Raw genomic sequence first — 16,058 nt, forward strand, 5'->3', positions numbered from 1 at the left:
CAACCTTTGACCCTAGCGGGAATTCTGGGTTAAATTTGCCCAAATTTTAAGTTTTAATTCAAAACATATTTTAGCTCAACCATTAGACAAGGATTGGCTTAGTTTATAACCTGAATTTTAGGTTTCAATCGAATGGTTGAAGATGGTCCAAAAATATTATGTTTTTTGCAACACAAGGTTTCTTTTACTAATGTTTTAAGGTTATAATAAGAGCGAATCTTGTATAGTTACGACATACGGCAACAGTCACAATAAAATTGAATTAGATGAGACTAAAGTACAAAAAGTTTTCCTTCTTATATTGTAAGTGTATATGTTGTATTACGTAAAGTTGTACTTATCTTGCATGTATTTACTATTTAATATAAAACTAAATCACAACAAATTGGAAAGAGATAGGAGAGCGAATCACGTATAGGTTGTCTCATTAATAATTTAATCCCTCATTAATCTATTATTAGTCAGCAACATCGAGAAAGCATGTGATTAGGGTAAGACACCAAACACAGTGACAATGCTCTCTCTCTCTCTCTCTCTCTCTCTCTCTCTCTCTCAGCCAGCCGCTAGCTTGCAGCTGCATGCCGGTTTAGCTTAACGTGGACCCGCCAAATCGATGACGAAGAAATGAAGATTATAACGACGCATATTCTGTTCTCCAAATCGACCACTAGCTCATCCCATCTTTGTACCACACGTCAACCCCCACACAATGCCGACCCATTTCCAACTATACATATAAATATATACACACACACACACATTATTTTCATTATCAACCCCTATCACCCCTTCACTTTGATTTTAACAACACTCCTGTTTCCGCGAATTAGTATGGTATTCGTTATTTATAAAATTTGAATAATAAAATCTTTCACTTACAAACAAACATATATTATTAAACTGTAATACTAAGTAACATTTACTTATATATTTTAATGAAAACAAGGTAAAAGTATTCAATATCTACTAAACCTCAAAGATCTAACAAGGCCTAACGACCATGTCGCCATTACCACTTAATATGGGAATTAGTCCAACTTGGCTCGATGTAATCAGATGACGCAGGATCAGCTAAATGGGAAAATCATCCAATAAGTTGTGGCCTAGTCATGGTCTATGAATTTTTACTATAAGAATCCCCAACAAGATCCTCTACGGATCCTTTTGGTGAGGATCCTGGGGATCTGTAAATTGTATCCGTTCATTGTACATTGTGTGATCAGTTTTTGTCAGGTACTGTTTGTGTTTAATTTTAAATAAAAATATTTAAAATAATTTTTGACTATACGATGTACGATGAACGAATATAATTCACGGATCCTCGAAATCCTCACAAAGAGGATCCAGCGAGGATCCGGATTCTAAGAATCCCACGAACTAAGAGCCCTTAATGAGAGGCTTTATCAATCAAACGCAAGGCAATAAGTCTCAAACACATCACTTAGAGCATCCATGTGTATCACAACCAGCTACAATCACACTCAATTCTACTAGTATACAAGAACATGATGCTTGCCACTTAGTATTACGGTCTAGTGAAATTCCTCTTCACTTGTAAGTGAGGGGTCTTAGGTTCGATTCCAGCAAAAATGAGTTTGAACCACATTATTATTAGCCCATTGTGAGACTAAGTCTATCCCTTCTCCCTTAATATAGATAATATCGTTTGTTTAAAAAAAAAAAAAAACATGGCGCTCCTAAATTCTCATTCATCTTCTAAAACCTTGACTCACATCAAACTGGTGAGACAAGGCTTAACATGTTAATTCATTCTTGCTTGTAGAGACATCAAGGTAATTCTAATACATAGCCTCGTTTGGTATATTTTTTTATTTTTTTTTAGCATTTGTTGAGTTTTTGAAAATTCAACCTTAAGTCATCTTTGGTTTGTATATATACGAGTTAGGATCCGGAAACACTCATTTATGACACTCATTTGTATGGTCAACTTTGTAATATATTTTAACGACCCGAACTGTTTAATTTTAATACATCATTCATAGATCATTCTTGAAAAAAATTAAACAAATTCAAAACTCTTAAGACATTCATTTGTAGTGAATAATATGCACAAATACACTTCTAGAAAGAAATACTAAATTTAATCCAACAACCATATGATTTCGGATTTGAGTGATTTGTGTTAGACATGACCATTGAGGTAAGACCCAAAAAATAGACAATTTGATCGTTAAAATACATTACGGAGTGTGCTCCATAAAAACGTGCATCAAAAGCGTATATCTCTGAATCCTAACCATATTTTCAACTTTTTATTATCAAATAAGTCAAACTTGTTCTTCAAATGTTTTGTTGTATGAAATATTTAATGGCATAACATGATTTGAAGAATAATATCCTTTGCATATTATGTATATATCATTTTTATGTAATAATGTAGTGGGTAGGGTACATGGTCAAGAATCAAATCAAAGTCCTATTCTAATCCTGTCTATCTTTCTCCCCACACTTTCTCAACATTTTACGTTATAACATTTCGTGAATTATAACCTAAATTTGGTTATATTTTTCTTTCAGTCTCATGTGTCAAGCTTTCCATTATTTCTGCATATTTTGTACTTACACATAAAAACATAAAATATATATATATATATATATTTCTTATTTAATAGAAATACCTTTATGTAACGAGTAGTTTTAACGAAAAGTCCACGGTACTGTTCACTTTAATGAAAAATCACATTTTTACACTAAAAAGTCAAACATGGTACCATTCACTTTACCATTTATTTTGTCCTTATCATTAAAACTCAAAGTTTTCAAATTATTTTCATTAGTTTTCCTTAAATATAACCGTTTGTTTCTTTTGCACAAAGTAATCTAAATAGAACATGGAGATGTGCAATCAATCTTGGGTCAGACGTCCCCCATCTTCATTGATTCACATTCTCGATAAGGATGACCTTCCTTGCCCTCCTTAAGTGTTGAGTGTTGTGGTGGTGTGGTGGGATGGCGTTGAGCCTTTGTTGTAGCGTCTCTTAGTTGTTGTCCCGCTTACTGCCCGTCTTTTGTTTTGCTTAGCTTGTCCCTCTGTGGACGCTCCTTGGATTGTTGGCTGTTGCCCTGGTTATGCTTATTTCCAGTCTTCCAAAAAAAACAAACATAGAAAAAGTTTGAGTCGAACTTTGACATCAAATAAAGAAGTAAAATGCTTTCAACTGTCATAATAGCTACAAGCCTACAAGCCACCACCTGAAAAACCATTATCATCAATTTCTTGTTAAAACTGTTTTTTATCATTTTAAATTTTAGGATGGATTTGACAATTTGGTTTTTGTTTTATTTTCTGGTATTAGTTTAAAAAATAAGGAAAAATAAATGTAAGAAAAGAGAAGAAGAAATAAGAACAAGACATATAACAGAAATGAACAATAAAACTAAAAAAAGTTTATTTTCAGACAACAAAAAACGTTGTGAAAACTGTTTATTTTTTTTTAATAATTTGATAAAGTAAAAAAACTAAAACGTGAAAAAAAAAACTAAATTATCAGAGTGGATGAAAAAGGTGATTCCAAACGCTGTAGTGCTATAAATTCCCAGTTCCCACCATTCCCTGGAAATTCCTCTCTCTCTCTCTCTCTCTCTCTCTCTCTCTCTCTTCTTCCTCTCTCTAAATTCTTGAGTCGGCGTTCGGTTGAAGAAGCTCGAGCAATCAGCAATGGAGGTTCTTCTCTGAGAGGGAGCGATATCGGAGCTCTGGTTTTTCCAAATTCGGAAGCTTTGGGGAGGACGTAGCTGCTTAATCAGTTGATTGCGAACTGAGGAAGAAGAAAGGTTGCAGCTTCAATGGCGGTGGAGTACGAGTGCTGCACCAGTGGATTCTTCATTCACATAGTGGTCATCGTGCTGCTGGTGCTGTTCGCGGGGCTAATGTCCGGGCTCACCTTGGGCCTCATGTCCATGAGCCTCGTCGATCTCGAAGTCCTCGCCAAGTCCGGGACGCCGAAGGATCGCAAGCACGCCGGTACGGCTTCTGATTTTGATTTTGGTTCTGAATTTTTGTTTTGTTTCGTTTTGAATTCTCTGTTCTGTTTGGCTGCTGGGAAAATGCGAGAAAAGGTGGACAGAAAATGGTGTGGGACCCTATTTGATGTTTATTTCTACTATTTTTAGTATAATCTGGATTGTTGTTTTTGTATGGATTTCGATTCGAGGTTAGTTGATTATAAGGAGATGGATATGATTGTTTGGAATTGGATTGTTCAGCTGTGGAAATATTTTGCCCAATTATATTGATAATTTCACTTATCCTTGTTAAAACATGAAACTTTAGTTCTCCATTGGCATGAATAGTGATGTTTTGAGAGAAAGGGTGTGTCAGTGTTGGAATTAAAGAATGAAAAGTGATTTCGTGAGAATTAGAGCCCGTTTGGGATTGCTTCTCGCAGGGCTAAAAGCGCTTTCTGGCAGCCAAAAGCGACATCTTCCATGAGGATTAACTGGGTTTCTTCTTTGTTTAATGTCTTGTGTTATAAGGAATCTGTAAATTTACTTGAAAGATATAGCATAAAGGTTCCCATGGAAAAAGAATGTTTTTGTGCAAGGGTTTTTAGCTTTGTAAAGATAGATTCGGTTGTACTAGCTTCATTTGATATTGATTTGGACAATGCAGTTTAGCTAATCATTTCGCCTGTCTCTGTATCCTGTTTCTAATTGCAGCGAAGATATTACCAGTTGTCAAAAACCAGCATCTGTTGCTTTGCACCCTGCTGATTTGCAATGCTGCTGCAATGGAGGTACATGTTATTGATGTTTGTTGGAAAAGATACTAACTTCAATAAAATAATAATAAAAGGTAAGACGATATTGAAATCTCTGTTCCTTCTCTCAGACACTCCCAATTTTTCTTGATGGTTTGTTGAAAGCTTGGGGTGCAATCCTCATTTCTGTGACACTGATTCTTCTGTTTGGCGAGGTAAGTGATATATCATTTTGTTTGTATTGTAGGATGGCCTAGAACATCGATAGTTGAAGTTTGTAAGTCTGACTTCTGCGAGGATGTTTTCATTTTGTTAGTTATTTATGATCTGAACTAACTGGCTCTTTGAGGCAACACTGAGAGGGCATATCCACAACCCAACACTATGTTGATGTTCATTGGTTTAAAGGTCGTACCCAGTGCACAAGGCTCCCGCTTAACGCAGGGTCTGGGAGAGGTGAATGTCGGCTAGCCTTACCCCCATTTATGGAGAGGCTGCTCCCAAGTCTCGAACCCGAGACCTACCGCTCATGGGCGAAGGCACTTGCCATCGCACCAAGTGCGACCTCTTGATGTTCATTGGTTTGCTTGAGAAAAATTACTTTGAGAACGTAAAGTTAGTTTTAGCATCACAATGTTGATATACCATTGTTACATGTATATTTGAAGTCATTGACGATATAAAACACGCCATGTGTGTGCCACTAACTTCTGTTTCACCTGTGTGTGCAGATTATACCACAATCTGTTTGTTCCCGATATGGTTTGGCTATAGGCGCAACAGTGGCTCCAGTTGTCCGTGTTCTTGTTTGGATCTGCTTTCCTGTTGCATATCCTATTAGTAAGGTATGATAGTTTTAGCACTTACTTTTTTCTTTGCAATTTCTTATGCTAGCGGAATGAGGTCAACTCTCTGACTGTTACGTTCTACGTGGTTTCCAGCTATTAGACTTTCTGTTGGGCCATGGACATGTAGCTCTCTTTCGCAGAGCTGAGTTGAAAACGCTTGTAGATATGCATGGCAATGAGGTACATATGACAGCTCTCTTAAATTTAATTGTCAACTGTCATATCAGCTTCATCATTCTTCTGTAATTCTTTCGTTGGGTCTTTTTCTCACTTCTGTTTTTAGAGTACTTACGACCTGCCTCATAACCATATGTCTATCTTGTTCTAGGCCGGAAAAGGCGGAGAGTTGACACATGATGAAACAACCATTATTGCCGGAGCACTTGGACTCTCTGAGAAAACGGCTCGTGATGCCATGACTCCTATAGCTGAAACTTTTGCGATCGATATCAATGCCAAGCTTGACAGGTTTATTATGCTTTACGAATTATAGCAGAAAATACTTTTGTTGACTGTATGATAATATTTTGATTTCCAACCCTAAATGCTCTGCTTATCACACAGGAATTTGATGAATCTAATATTGGAGAAAGGGCATAGCAGAGTACCGGTTTATTATGAGGAGCCGACGAATATTATTGGACTCATCCTGGTAAATTTTTAACAATGCCCTTTTCTATACATCCCAAGTTCCCAACATGCAGGTTAAAACCAATGTAAATCAGAGTTAACTTGGGTTAAATATCTCTATCAACTTTGAGTCTGAAAATATCTGCGCATAGGCAATTTATTTGACATGTTGAAACGCTGTGCTATGAAACTTAAACAGGTTACTAAAATAATTGTAATCCAAAGTCATGTTGAGTTAATTGGTGCTTAAATTTCGAGCATGGTTGACAAGTTAATGTATCTTGTTTTCTGCTTTCATTCCATTTGATTTATCTTGATTTTGGTTTGCTATATTTTTCTTTGTGACATACTTCTCTCAACTACTGAAAATTCAAAATTCAGGTAAAAAATTTGTTAACGGTGAACCCAGAAGAAGAAGTACCTGTAAAGAATGTCACTATACGCAAGATTCCAAGGTATTTTGCGTTGATTTAAGTTCACGTTTGTTGTAGGATTAATTTCAGTACAAATTGAAGATGATTTACATAAAATGATGTTGTACTCTCATTTGTTTGATAGGGTTCCAGAAATGTTGCCTTTATATGACATATTGAATGAGTTTCAAAAGGGTCACAGTCACATGGCTATTGTTGTAAGAAGGTGCAATAAGAATGTGGAGCAGACTAATGGCATTCCGGGTGACAGTAAGTACCTGTTTCCTACTGTAGAATGCCTTGACAATTTCCTTAGCGAGAAATTTTCCATCCGCCCCTTCAAACTCTACGAACGGACTTTTTTGTTTTTTTGTTTTTTCATTTTGTGATAGGCTGATTGTAACTGTTCTCTATATCTCCCTTAATAGGTCCAGTGAAAGAGGTGAAAGTCGACATTGACGGTGAAAAGCCTCTTCACGAGAAGTTGAAGAGCAAAAGATCACTGCAGAAGTGGAAGAGCTTTCCGAATTCAAACAGTGCAAATAATTCATACAGGACCGGGTCCAGAAGCAAGAAATGGACAAGGGAGATGTACTCAGACATCCTGCAGACTGATGGTGAGCTCCCCAAACTACCTGAAGAGGAAGAGGCTGTTGGCATCATAACAATGGAAGATGTTATCGAAGAACTTTTACAGGTACTAGATCTCATTTGAAGCACTATTTCTATTTTTCGATGCATCATAATTTTGCTAACGAGGCCTCGTATCCTGACCTCAAATATTCGTATTGTAGGAGGAGATTTTTGACGAGACTGACCATCAGTTCGAGGACTCATAACACCGGCATTTCTTGGAAGCAGAGTGTCTTGTGTCTGTAAGTGCTGAAATAGGTTTGATAGAAAACTCTACTAAAACTGTATTAAATAGTCATACGGTTGAGAAGTTAATGGATATATGGAGTTAAGTACTCTAGTATTAGTATCTGCGTATGTCAGAGATGAATGTCAAAACTTTTCTCCACCCAATGTTGTGAATATTTTGGATTTATGGTAAATGAGCAGGCTTTTCGTAACACATGGACAACGCGCACGCATCGCTTTGTAGCGTTTACAATGCTTTGACAAATATATACCTCTACATGTCTGCTGAATATGAACCAGGAATTGGGTCTCGCGAGTAAAAGCCTTTCGTACTCAGCAGCAGTTGCACAAGTTTTTTCTTCCGTAAAAAACCGGGCTTAAAAAGATAGAGCCGAAAAGGAAGTCTTGAATATAATTTTCCAACTTGAAGACGAACAAGAGGAATCTGAAATACAACTCCGTCTTCGTTTTCGTTTGCATTTTCAATAACAGTGGTTGCGTTGCGCATCAACTCCGTACAAGGCTACAAGCATGAAAAATTGCGATATATATTTCAGATTTCGCCTTCAAGTTGCGATCAAATATCTCTACAAACTAGGATGACCCCTCCTATAAAGCGCCTCTTAAGTATGGTATTTACTTCTTTTCTCGTCCTTCCTCTTCTTCTTCTCGTCCTTCCTCTTTTTCTTCTTCTCTTTAGATTTTTCCTTGGATTTGTGCTTGTTAGAGCTACCAGACTTCACCTTTTTATATTTCTTCCTCTCATTGTCGAGCTCCTCTTCAGAAGAATAACATAATTTATGTGAAGGCCTCTCTGGTCCATACACACGGCGTTCTTGTACACTGGGGCTCTGTGGCAGCGCTTCCTTGGAGTCTGAACAACGGGGAAGATAAGGGCCTGTTTCGTCCATCCTTGACCCAACAGCACCTCTGCCACGCTTGATTCTGTCATACAAGGAAATTCATGCTAATTAGTCATATATTCTCTCCCACGCGGGAGGTGGGGAGGAACACAGAGAGAGAGAGAGAGAGAGAGAGAGAGAGATACCTTGAATGTAAAAATTCTTCAAGTTCTTCATCCCTTAAACCATTCTCTTGCCTTGAATGACAGCTCTCATATTCTCTTTTCCTTGACGAGCAAGAAGGACCAGCACTATCATCTGGGACAGCACGTCCCTTACCGCTGCTTCTTGGAGAGTTACTGTCTCTGTGACTCCTGTCATTTCTGCTCTCATCCTTCTTCCCCCTAAGCCTATTGTCCAATTCTCTCTCTTTCTGCCGGAGTCGCCACATCTCATTCACTTCAACAACTCGATTTGCTGGAGAAAACAAACGAAAATAAAAAACTTTAGCTGAATGACACAGCAGTCACCAAACAAATAAAACATGGTGCATATGAAAATTCTGATTGTACTTTTAACATAAAACCAATAGAACCTCGTACATGCTAACAAAAACATACTAGGCGCATCATAGATTTCTAGTTACACAATTTGATGCAAGCTAGGGAAGGCAACAGTGCATGATCCAAAACGGTAAGTGTCTACTTTTTAAAAAAGAAACGTCTACACTCATAAGGATCGTTTTTACTCCAAAACGGAATTATGAAGTCCTATTACAACTAAATTACAAATACAGCAGTATAGGAACTGACCTTGTTGCACGCCACGAACAGTAGCACTGAGGAACCGTGAATTTGGCCGAAATCTTGTTTTAGGTTGTTGAAGATAAGCATGCACACCTTCCTTCTCAGCTTGACGCCGCAATTCAGCGGCTTCTCTCATAAGAATTGAAGCTATTCTGTTCTCTGTTTCAAGATCCATCTAACCCTTATAAGCAACTTCCTGGAAAAAATAAATACAGTAAATAGTCTTGATAAGTTTGGAATCACAGAAAACTTAATATGAATGTGAAAAAAGAGTAGGCACATGTCAACAAGCTATTGGTTGTTAAAACTTTAGAAAGAAAAAAAGGGAAAGAGATCCTCTCCGGATCTCTTCCACCAAGGCCACCGGATCAAGTGATCCGGGCCTTCCAAATTTCATCCAACGGCCCACCTGTTTTGACCCCTTAAAAGCATGGGCCGTTGGATGAAATTTGGAAGGCCCGGATCACTTGATCTAGTGGCCTTGGTGAAAGAGATCTAGAGAGGATCTCTTTCCGAAAAAAAGTACACTTTATACAGAAGCAATATACACTCATGTCAACAAGCTATTCATGTTTGCTACATAATTAAGGTACCAAAGCATTTTTGGGAACAAAATTTCGAAACAGCTAGAAAACGTAACTAAATTCCAGTCCCCTTTTTTTTGTGGTGTGCGTGTGTGTGGGGCCGCGGGGGGGGGGGGGGGGGGGAGGGGGGGTGGCGGGGACAGCAGTGGAGGTGGATGAGTTGACATGAAGTATATATACATCATCTTCCACGGGAATAAAATTTGAAACGAGATACAATTGATAATAAATTGCAGGCAGACTGCTAAACACGATCTATTCTAGTTACATTAAGAAGTTAGTATAATTCTCCTGGTCACTACTCTACTTTCTTAGAGGGAACATAATTCTCATGGTCACTACTCTACTTTCTTAGAGGGAACCATATGGTAAAACCATAAAAAAGGTCGTACCCAGTGCACAAGGCTCCCGCTTTACGCAGGGTCTGGGAGAGGTGAATGTCGGCTAGCCTTACCCCCATTTATGGAGAGGCTGCTCCCAAGTCTCGAGCCCGAGACTTACCGCTCATGGTAAAACCATACAAGAAAAAAAAAATCTTTTAGATTTACTACGATAGAAACTAATTTAAAAGCTTCGAATTCCACACATGTTTTTACAAAATTACAATCAAGAAAAATTTATAAACAAAAGTAAAGATTTCATGTTAAACGATATTAGATCTGATTTCTACTTGCAAAGTTCAAAAACAAATTGACAGTGTAGTGCGCACTGATGAAAACCCTTCTACTCTCCTTACATAAGGTATGCCGTCATAAAAGTTTGTAGTATTCTTACGGTAACCCCTCTACTTGCATAAGGCCACCAAATTGGTAACATCTTGAGAAAAATAAACAAATTGATCTCCTGGACTTTCAAGAGTTACAAACTAATTCAAAAACTTAGTTCTGTACGCATCTCTCCTATATCCTAATGACCACATAGTACATACACAATTTGCAAGACGCTATTTCGGAACTTAGTAATACACAGATTACCTAAAGGAAAACCAGGCAATTTCTGGGAACATGAGCTGGGATTTTGCAGAGGGTAAACAACAAGCGTACCAAATGAAAGTATTAATCTTGAACTACGTTTTCTACTACGCCAAAACAGACTAGTCACACTTTGGCAAGTTATCTCTACAATGTAAAGTGAATGCATAGATGAAGCAAATTACCGTATGGAAACCTCAACTTTATTAGCTTCTCAAACTTTCTTATGCAACTCTCAAGTCTCAACCTGATACAAAAACTCTTCAATTAATGCAGGGGACGTTATAATACTCAAATTGATTTGAACTAAAAATTATGCAGAACCATGCGAACAGCTAAACCCACGCGAAAACTCGCATCGAAACAGCCACAGACCAATCAGAATTACAAATTTCATACAAAACCAATACAATTACAGATAATCAAGACAACCCAATACAGAAATTTGAAAATATAAACAATGAAAAATTTAACTAATTACGAAACAGGCAATCAGAATCACAAAATTAAACACAAAATCAAGTAAAAAAAGAGGGCTTTTGAAAGATACACATTGAAAAATCTGGGCTTGGTGTTCTTGATCAAAGTAGTGGCCATCAGAAATCAAACTCAATCGAAATTCCAAACTCAAATTTGTGTTAACGAAAACCTAGAATCTCATTCCTACTCTTTCAAATAATTTAGCTCTCAAGAATCTCAATCAAACAAAAACCACAAAGAAAATTATTAAAAAATAAATAAATAAATAGCGGCGGTGCCTCACCCGGTGACGGCGTTTCCTCCGCCGTTAGCGGCGTCGCCGTTTGCTTCTTTTGGAGGTGATGAGAATCGAAGTCAGGACTGAGAGAGAAGGAGAGAGGAGTCTTTTTCCTCAAAATCCAAAACTTAAACGAAAATTAATGTTCGTTCGGACCAAAATACCCTTACATTTTCACAAACGAGAAAGGCAAGTTAAAAATACAATGAATCCTAGAGAAATTCACTTAATTATTTTCTGCAAAAAACAAGTATTAATATGTTTAAGCATTTTAAGTACTTTTAAGTGTTTATTTAAAAGAAAAATTAATAAAAATAATTTGAAAATTATGAATTTTAAAAATAAAAAATAAAATAAATAATATTAGAATTGATTTTTTAATATAAAAATAAACAAAATCGAAGCCTTCCTTGTTTAAAAGCACTTCCAAATTATTAGGCAACGCCTTTATCCTCATTTGCTTTTTAGCGCCGCCGAGAGCTAACCAGTACTGTAGTATCCGACACTTTCTGCGATTCTTCAAAATCCAAAAATGTCTTCTTCTTCGCTGCTGCAGATTTCGATCTCGTCGTCTTCCTCCGCTTTCTTCGCCAACCACAAATTCACATTCAATTCCAGGTACTATGTTCCCACTCATAAACTCGTTTTCCTTCCAATTTTCTCAGCCGCCAAACACATTTTAACACTTAATGTTTTGCAGAGCTAATAATGCATCGCTTCCAGCAAAAGCCATCAGCATCTGCAAATGCGTCGCCACTCCGCAGGCAGAGAAGACCGGTCTCTCCCCCCCCCCCCCCCTCTTCTTTTTCTCTGAATCTATTTATTTAATGTGAAAAGTTCTAATTTTTTTGAATTTTTAATGTGAAGAGTACAAGACCCATGTGTCCCGGAATGTCAACATAGCCAAACTTCAAGCTGGGTATCTTTTTCCAGAGGTTTGTGATGAATTTCACTTGCTGGGTTTGGGGCTTGGTGTTGGGTTTCTCAGCTGGGTCTCTCAAATATGGCATTACCCTTTTGATTTACTTGTTCAATTGCTACTGCAACGATATATCTAACCTGCGTCTGTAATATGATTATGAATAAAATGTTGGGTTTACACACTTAAGAAAGACTAGTCGTTAAATTTTACTGTAGAGGCTAAATGTTAATGCTTAGTGTGGTTTTTTTTTTTTTGTATTTTTTGACTTATTGCTGTACCTTTTCATTAGTTTTCCTTATAGTGATTGCTGTTTCCCGGTTTGTTTGTGATTTTACATTACATTGAATTGTATAGGTTGCTAGAAGAAGGGCTGCACACTTGCAGAAGTACCCTGATGCACAAGTGATTAGCCTTGGGATTGGTGACACTACTGAGCCCATTCCAGAAGTTATAACCTCTGCAATGGCTAAGGTATCTTTTATTGTCACTTTTAATATTGTGTTATCCCAGACATGATTGAATCAAATGAAAAAGCCAGTTTCGTTTTTTGGATGATCGTATGTATGAATGTGTTGAGTGACAATTTTTCGGAAAAATTGTCTCTCAACAGAATGCAACAGAGACAGCATACATGTCTGTAAATGTGTAAAGTTATTCAAATGGCGATCAAGGAATGTAGCCATTTCCTCCTTAAAATTTTGTTGATGTTGCTTTGTTTCTGTCTCCAATGTGTTTCTATTTCTATGTAAAGCTCGTATGTTTCTTTGAGGCAGTTAACATCAACCTAACCAGCCCGAGCGTTAATGTGGAAGTACCCAAACAATAAACATGGGTTGCCTTTTTTAAGATTCTTGATCTCTGATTATATGATTCATTTATTTTTACCTCTGCTAGCCGACTAAGTCAAGTTCATTGTTAGAGTAAACTGAGCTTGATTTTGGCTGAGTTGGAAGTGTTGAGACAGTCAAGTACCCAACCTTTTGATTGAGCCAAACCAGGTAATCTAATCTAGTGACCGCCAATTATTCTCAGACCACATACGGTAGATTATCTTGTTCTCATATGTTATCCTTTGAAAATATAGGCTCTTTATCCAAACCAAGAAAAGTTTTTTTTTTCTATGAAAAGTGAAAATATTTATTTTTGTGGTACATTAGCCATGCGTTATGAGCAGCTTTATGTCAAGGATTTATACACATTCTAACACATCATTATATGTGTATTACCTTAAAAAAAAAAATACAAAGTGTAACATATTGTTGTTCGGCATTTGTCTTTCTAAATCCATATTGTTTCTGATTTGCAGAGGGCACATGCTTTGTCCACCCTAGAGGGTTACAGTGGTTATGGAGCTGAACAAGGTGAAAAGGTATTTGGCCTTCTCAATAAGTTAGCTAGTTGACGAGTTTTTAAGTTATTCTATGCAATTATATCCTCCCATATATAATATTAGTGGTACTGAAGGCTAAGCCAGATTGTTAATCTGTTCAGCCACTAAGAGCTGCAATTGCCTCAACATTTTATGACAACCTTGGCATAGAGGAAGATGACATCTTTGTTTCTGATGGTGCAAAATGTGACATATCCCGCCTTCAGGTTTCATGCTTTCTATGTATCATGATTTTATATATTTTCATGTTAACTGATTCAGACTATAACTGTGCTTATACGGGATTTGCCTTGTTTCTACCATGGTAGGTTGTTTTTGGGTCTAATGTCACAATAGCAGTGCAAGATCCATCATATCCGGTAATCTTTCATACTTATTCTTTAGTTGCCTGTTTATCTTGTCATCTCTCGTCTCTCTTGCTATTATTGTCATGTTAGGTAGGATCTTTTTGCTATTTTTAATGTACACGATTACACTCTGAATAAAGATTTTTGGACAGAGATTGGGATAAAGAAAGATCCATCTTCTTCTGTTAATGTTTAGTGTTCAAGTACTGTTTAAAACTTAGGAGAGTTTACTTTTCTTATTTGCAGGCTTATGTAGACTCAAGTGTTATTATGGGCCAGACTGGACAGTATCAGAAAGATGTTGAGAAGTTCGGAAATATTGAGTACATGAGATGTACTCCTGAGAATGGATTCTTTCCTGATTTACGCAGTGTTGCTCGAACAGATATCATATTTTTCTGCTCACCAAACAACCCGACTGGTTCTGCTGCAACAAGGGAGCAACTGACACAACTGGTACAGTTTGCTAAGGATAATGGGTCAATCATAGTATACGATTCAGCATATGCCATGTATATGTCAGATGACAATCCACGCTCAATTTTTGAAATCCCCGGAGCCAAAGAGGTAATCTATAATTTGCATATTTGCAGGGCTCTTGATTCTTTGTTTTATTAAAAACTCTCTTTACCTGCTGAAAGTTTTGATAATATGGTAGAGAATAATGCTGTACACAGTTTTGTTTCTCATGGTGCATCTCCACTATAAAAATTAGTCAGACTTGGCCCAGATTGGTTGGCTAAGAATATGCATTGTACATTAGAAATTTCCTTCGTCTGTCATTTCACTTTTCACAAGCAAACCCTGTTGGACTCTTATATTTATAAAGGTCGTACCCAGTGCACAAGGCTCCCGCTTTACGCAGGGTCTGGGAGAGGTGAATGTCGGCTAGCCTTACCCCCATTTATGGAGAGGCTGCTCCCAAGTCTCAAACCCGAGACCTACCGCTCATGGGCGAAGGCACTTGCCATCACACCAAATGCGACCTCTAGGGACTCTTATATTTATGAATATGCAAAATTTAATTTATGTATTATGTTTCTGTGTGGCCATTGCAGGTTGCGCTTGAGACATCATCGTTCAGTAAGTATGCTGGATTCACAGGAGTTCGTCTGGGGTGGACTGTTGTTCCAAAGCAATTGCTCTTTTCAGATGGATTCCCTGTTGCCAAGGACTTCAACCGCATTGTTTGTACTTGCTTCAATGGTGCATCCAATATATCCCAAGCTGGTGGTCTTGCTTGCCTTTCACCAGAAGGCCTTAAGGTGTGTTCTTATGTGTCTTGATTCGTTGGTAAAGTTTCAAATTTGAAATCCGCCTGCATTTGTTACAAGCTTTGGTTACATTTGTTTGATTTCTACTCCTTGTAGGCTATGCGTGAGGTGATTGGTTTCTACAAAGAAAATACAGAAATAATAGTGGAGACATTTGAATCTCTTGGCTTTAAGGTGTATGGAGGGAAGAATGCACCCTATGTGTGGGTGCACTTCCCTGGCCGAAGCTCATGGGATGTATTCAGCGAGATTCTTGAGAAGACTCATGTGGTCACCACACCTGGGAGTGGTTTCGGATTTGGGGGTGAAGGTTTCGTCAGGGTTAGCGCTTTTGGTCACCGGAAAAATGTATTAGAAGCTTGCAAAAGGTTCAAGCAATTATACAAGTGAGCCGGAGTGTCTGCCTCGCGAGGCTAGTATCTGCTGTCTAGTATATTTTGATTCGAAGATAAAATCGACAGTTGCTCCGTTTATGTTCAACGTTGTGGATTCTATTTCTATGTCTTTAGGAAATGCAAATCATTTTTCAGCTGCTGCAGAAATTGATTTATTTAGCATCATATACTTAAATTCTCTTCGATAATTAGCACAACTAATCAACCGCACATTCCAAAATGTATCATTCGATTTCGAACTCTTCAACTAATTAACTTGTAAATACAAGATATTGGGCCGGCAACCCTGAGAAACGA

At 37.6% G+C, this 16,058-nt stretch overlaps 3 protein-coding genes across 5 annotated transcripts; 2 read left to right on the forward strand and 1 right to left on the reverse strand.

Annotated features, from left to right (window-relative positions):
• The first annotated feature begins 3,573 nt into the window (after positions 1 to 3,573).
• LOC126623295 (DUF21 domain-containing protein At2g14520-like) lies at positions 3,574 to 7,687 on the forward strand. 2 transcript variants are annotated; one of them, XM_050292143.1, is made up of 11 exons: positions 3,576 to 3,985; positions 4,681 to 4,757; positions 4,853 to 4,936; positions 5,453 to 5,566; positions 5,663 to 5,749; positions 5,898 to 6,037; positions 6,134 to 6,221; positions 6,581 to 6,654; positions 6,758 to 6,882; positions 7,041 to 7,309; positions 7,407 to 7,687. In XM_050292143.1, the coding sequence occupies exons 1-11, from the start codon at positions 3,808 to 3,810 to the stop codon at positions 7,449 to 7,451; spliced, it is 1,281 nt and encodes a 426-aa protein (XP_050148100.1). In that variant the 5' UTR covers positions 3,576 to 3,807; the 3' UTR covers positions 7,452 to 7,687. The 2 variants fall into 2 exon arrangements, with proteins under 2 accessions (XP_050148101.1, XP_050148100.1); XM_050292144.1 differs by lacking the exon at positions 4,853 to 4,936 and having other exon boundaries at positions 3,574 to 3,985.
• Positions 7,612 to 11,598, reverse strand: LOC126623300 (uncharacterized). Of its 2 annotated transcripts, XM_050292150.1 has the most exons (5): positions 11,440 to 11,598; positions 10,862 to 10,923; positions 9,128 to 9,317; positions 8,522 to 8,792; positions 7,612 to 8,418 (listed from the first exon to the last, which is right to left on the reverse strand). In XM_050292150.1, the coding sequence occupies exons 3-5, from the start codon at positions 9,294 to 9,296 to the stop codon at positions 8,097 to 8,099; spliced, it is 762 nt and encodes a 253-aa protein (XP_050148107.1). In that variant the 5' UTR covers positions 9,297 to 9,317; positions 10,862 to 10,923; positions 11,440 to 11,598; the 3' UTR covers positions 7,612 to 8,096. The 2 variants fall into 2 exon arrangements, with proteins under 2 accessions (XP_050148107.1, XP_050148108.1); XM_050292151.1 differs by lacking the exon at positions 10,862 to 10,923 and having other exon boundaries at positions 11,440 to 11,570.
• Positions 11,599 to 11,861: 263 nt separating this feature from the next.
• LOC126623294 (LL-diaminopimelate aminotransferase, chloroplastic-like) lies at positions 11,862 to 15,908 on the forward strand. The gene is made up of 10 exons (XM_050292142.1): positions 11,862 to 12,051; positions 12,134 to 12,210; positions 12,301 to 12,368; positions 12,710 to 12,826; positions 13,662 to 13,724; positions 13,847 to 13,951; positions 14,054 to 14,104; positions 14,339 to 14,659; positions 15,151 to 15,357; positions 15,463 to 15,908. The coding sequence occupies exons 1-10, from the start codon at positions 11,966 to 11,968 to the stop codon at positions 15,754 to 15,756; spliced, it is 1,389 nt and encodes a 462-aa protein (XP_050148099.1). The 5' UTR covers positions 11,862 to 11,965; the 3' UTR covers positions 15,757 to 15,908.
• Positions 15,909 to 16,058: the final 150 nt, after the last annotated feature.

The sequence above is a fragment of the Malus sylvestris genome, chromosome 5, assembly GCF_916048215.2.
Source record: "Malus sylvestris chromosome 5, drMalSylv7.2, whole genome shotgun sequence".
In the NCBI taxonomy this organism is placed as follows: domain Eukaryota; kingdom Viridiplantae; phylum Streptophyta; class Magnoliopsida; order Rosales; family Rosaceae; genus Malus; species Malus sylvestris.